The sequence below is a fragment of the Lipotes vexillifer genome, unplaced genomic scaffold, assembly GCF_000442215.2.
Source record: "Lipotes vexillifer unplaced genomic scaffold, Lipotes_vexillifer_v1.1 scaffold864, whole genome shotgun sequence".
In the NCBI taxonomy this organism is placed as follows: Eukaryota; Metazoa; Chordata; class Mammalia; order Artiodactyla; family Lipotidae; genus Lipotes; species Lipotes vexillifer.
This window is the reverse complement of record NW_006796769.1, coordinates 25,663-26,368: the sequence shown is the minus strand read 5'-3', so window position 1 is coordinate 26,368 and position 706 is coordinate 25,663. Positions and strand designations below refer to the sequence as shown.

The following is a 706-nucleotide window of genomic DNA, read 5'->3' as shown; positions in this document are numbered from 1 at the left end:
TGGGGGACACAAAAGGATCATAGAGTTTGTAAATGGAAGCAGTCAAATTTTTTTTTTTCCGTTTTTTTTTTTTTTTTTGCGGCACGCGGGCCTCTCACTGCTGTGGCCTCTCCCACTGCGGAGCAACAGGCTCCGGACGTGCAGGCCCGGCGGCCATGGCTCACGGGCCCAGCCGCTCCACGGCATGTGGGATCTTCCCGGACCGGGGCACGAACCCGTGTCCCCCGCATCGGCAGGCGGACTCTCAACCACTGCGCCACCAGGGAAGCCCAGCAGTCAATTTTGATTGGAAGCTTTATCTCTACCACCTTCTACACTGTGTTAGAGAATGACTCCTGCGTATATGTGTGGCATGTGGTGTTTGCAGGGGATCTTATCTAATCTAATCTGGTTCTCTCATTCTCTAGCTGTGTGGACACAAGTCCAGAGGGGATGTGATGTACACAAGGGTGTAGGTGTCAGAAGTGGGATTCCTCCTATCCCAACACCAATGATCAGCTTGATTCGCTGGCCTGTTTCTTTATCTCACAGTGACTGTGGTCAGATGAAGAAACTTGTCTCGGTCTTCAGCCTTTCCCTCCAGCTGCTGTCCCTGTGGGTGGACTCAGACTTGGGGGTGGATGTGAGGCAGGGCTCCACAGCGGGCCTCGGGCTCACCTTCGGCCATGGCATCTGTGTGCCAGCAGTGGCAGGATGGTTCCGGTCC

General features: G+C 54.7%; 1 protein-coding gene across 1 annotated transcript in view; it reads right to left on the bottom strand.

The window, feature by feature from the left end:
* Positions 1–540: 540 nt before the first annotated feature.
* The window catches only part of XKR5 (XK related 5), a 21,156-nt gene continuing 20,990 nt past the window's right edge, over positions 541–706 (bottom strand). The window contains exon 8 of the mRNA XM_007468988.1: positions 541–672. Coding sequence (XP_007469050.1) covers positions 541–672 — 132 coding nt within the window. The remainder of the gene's footprint in view (positions 673–706) is intronic.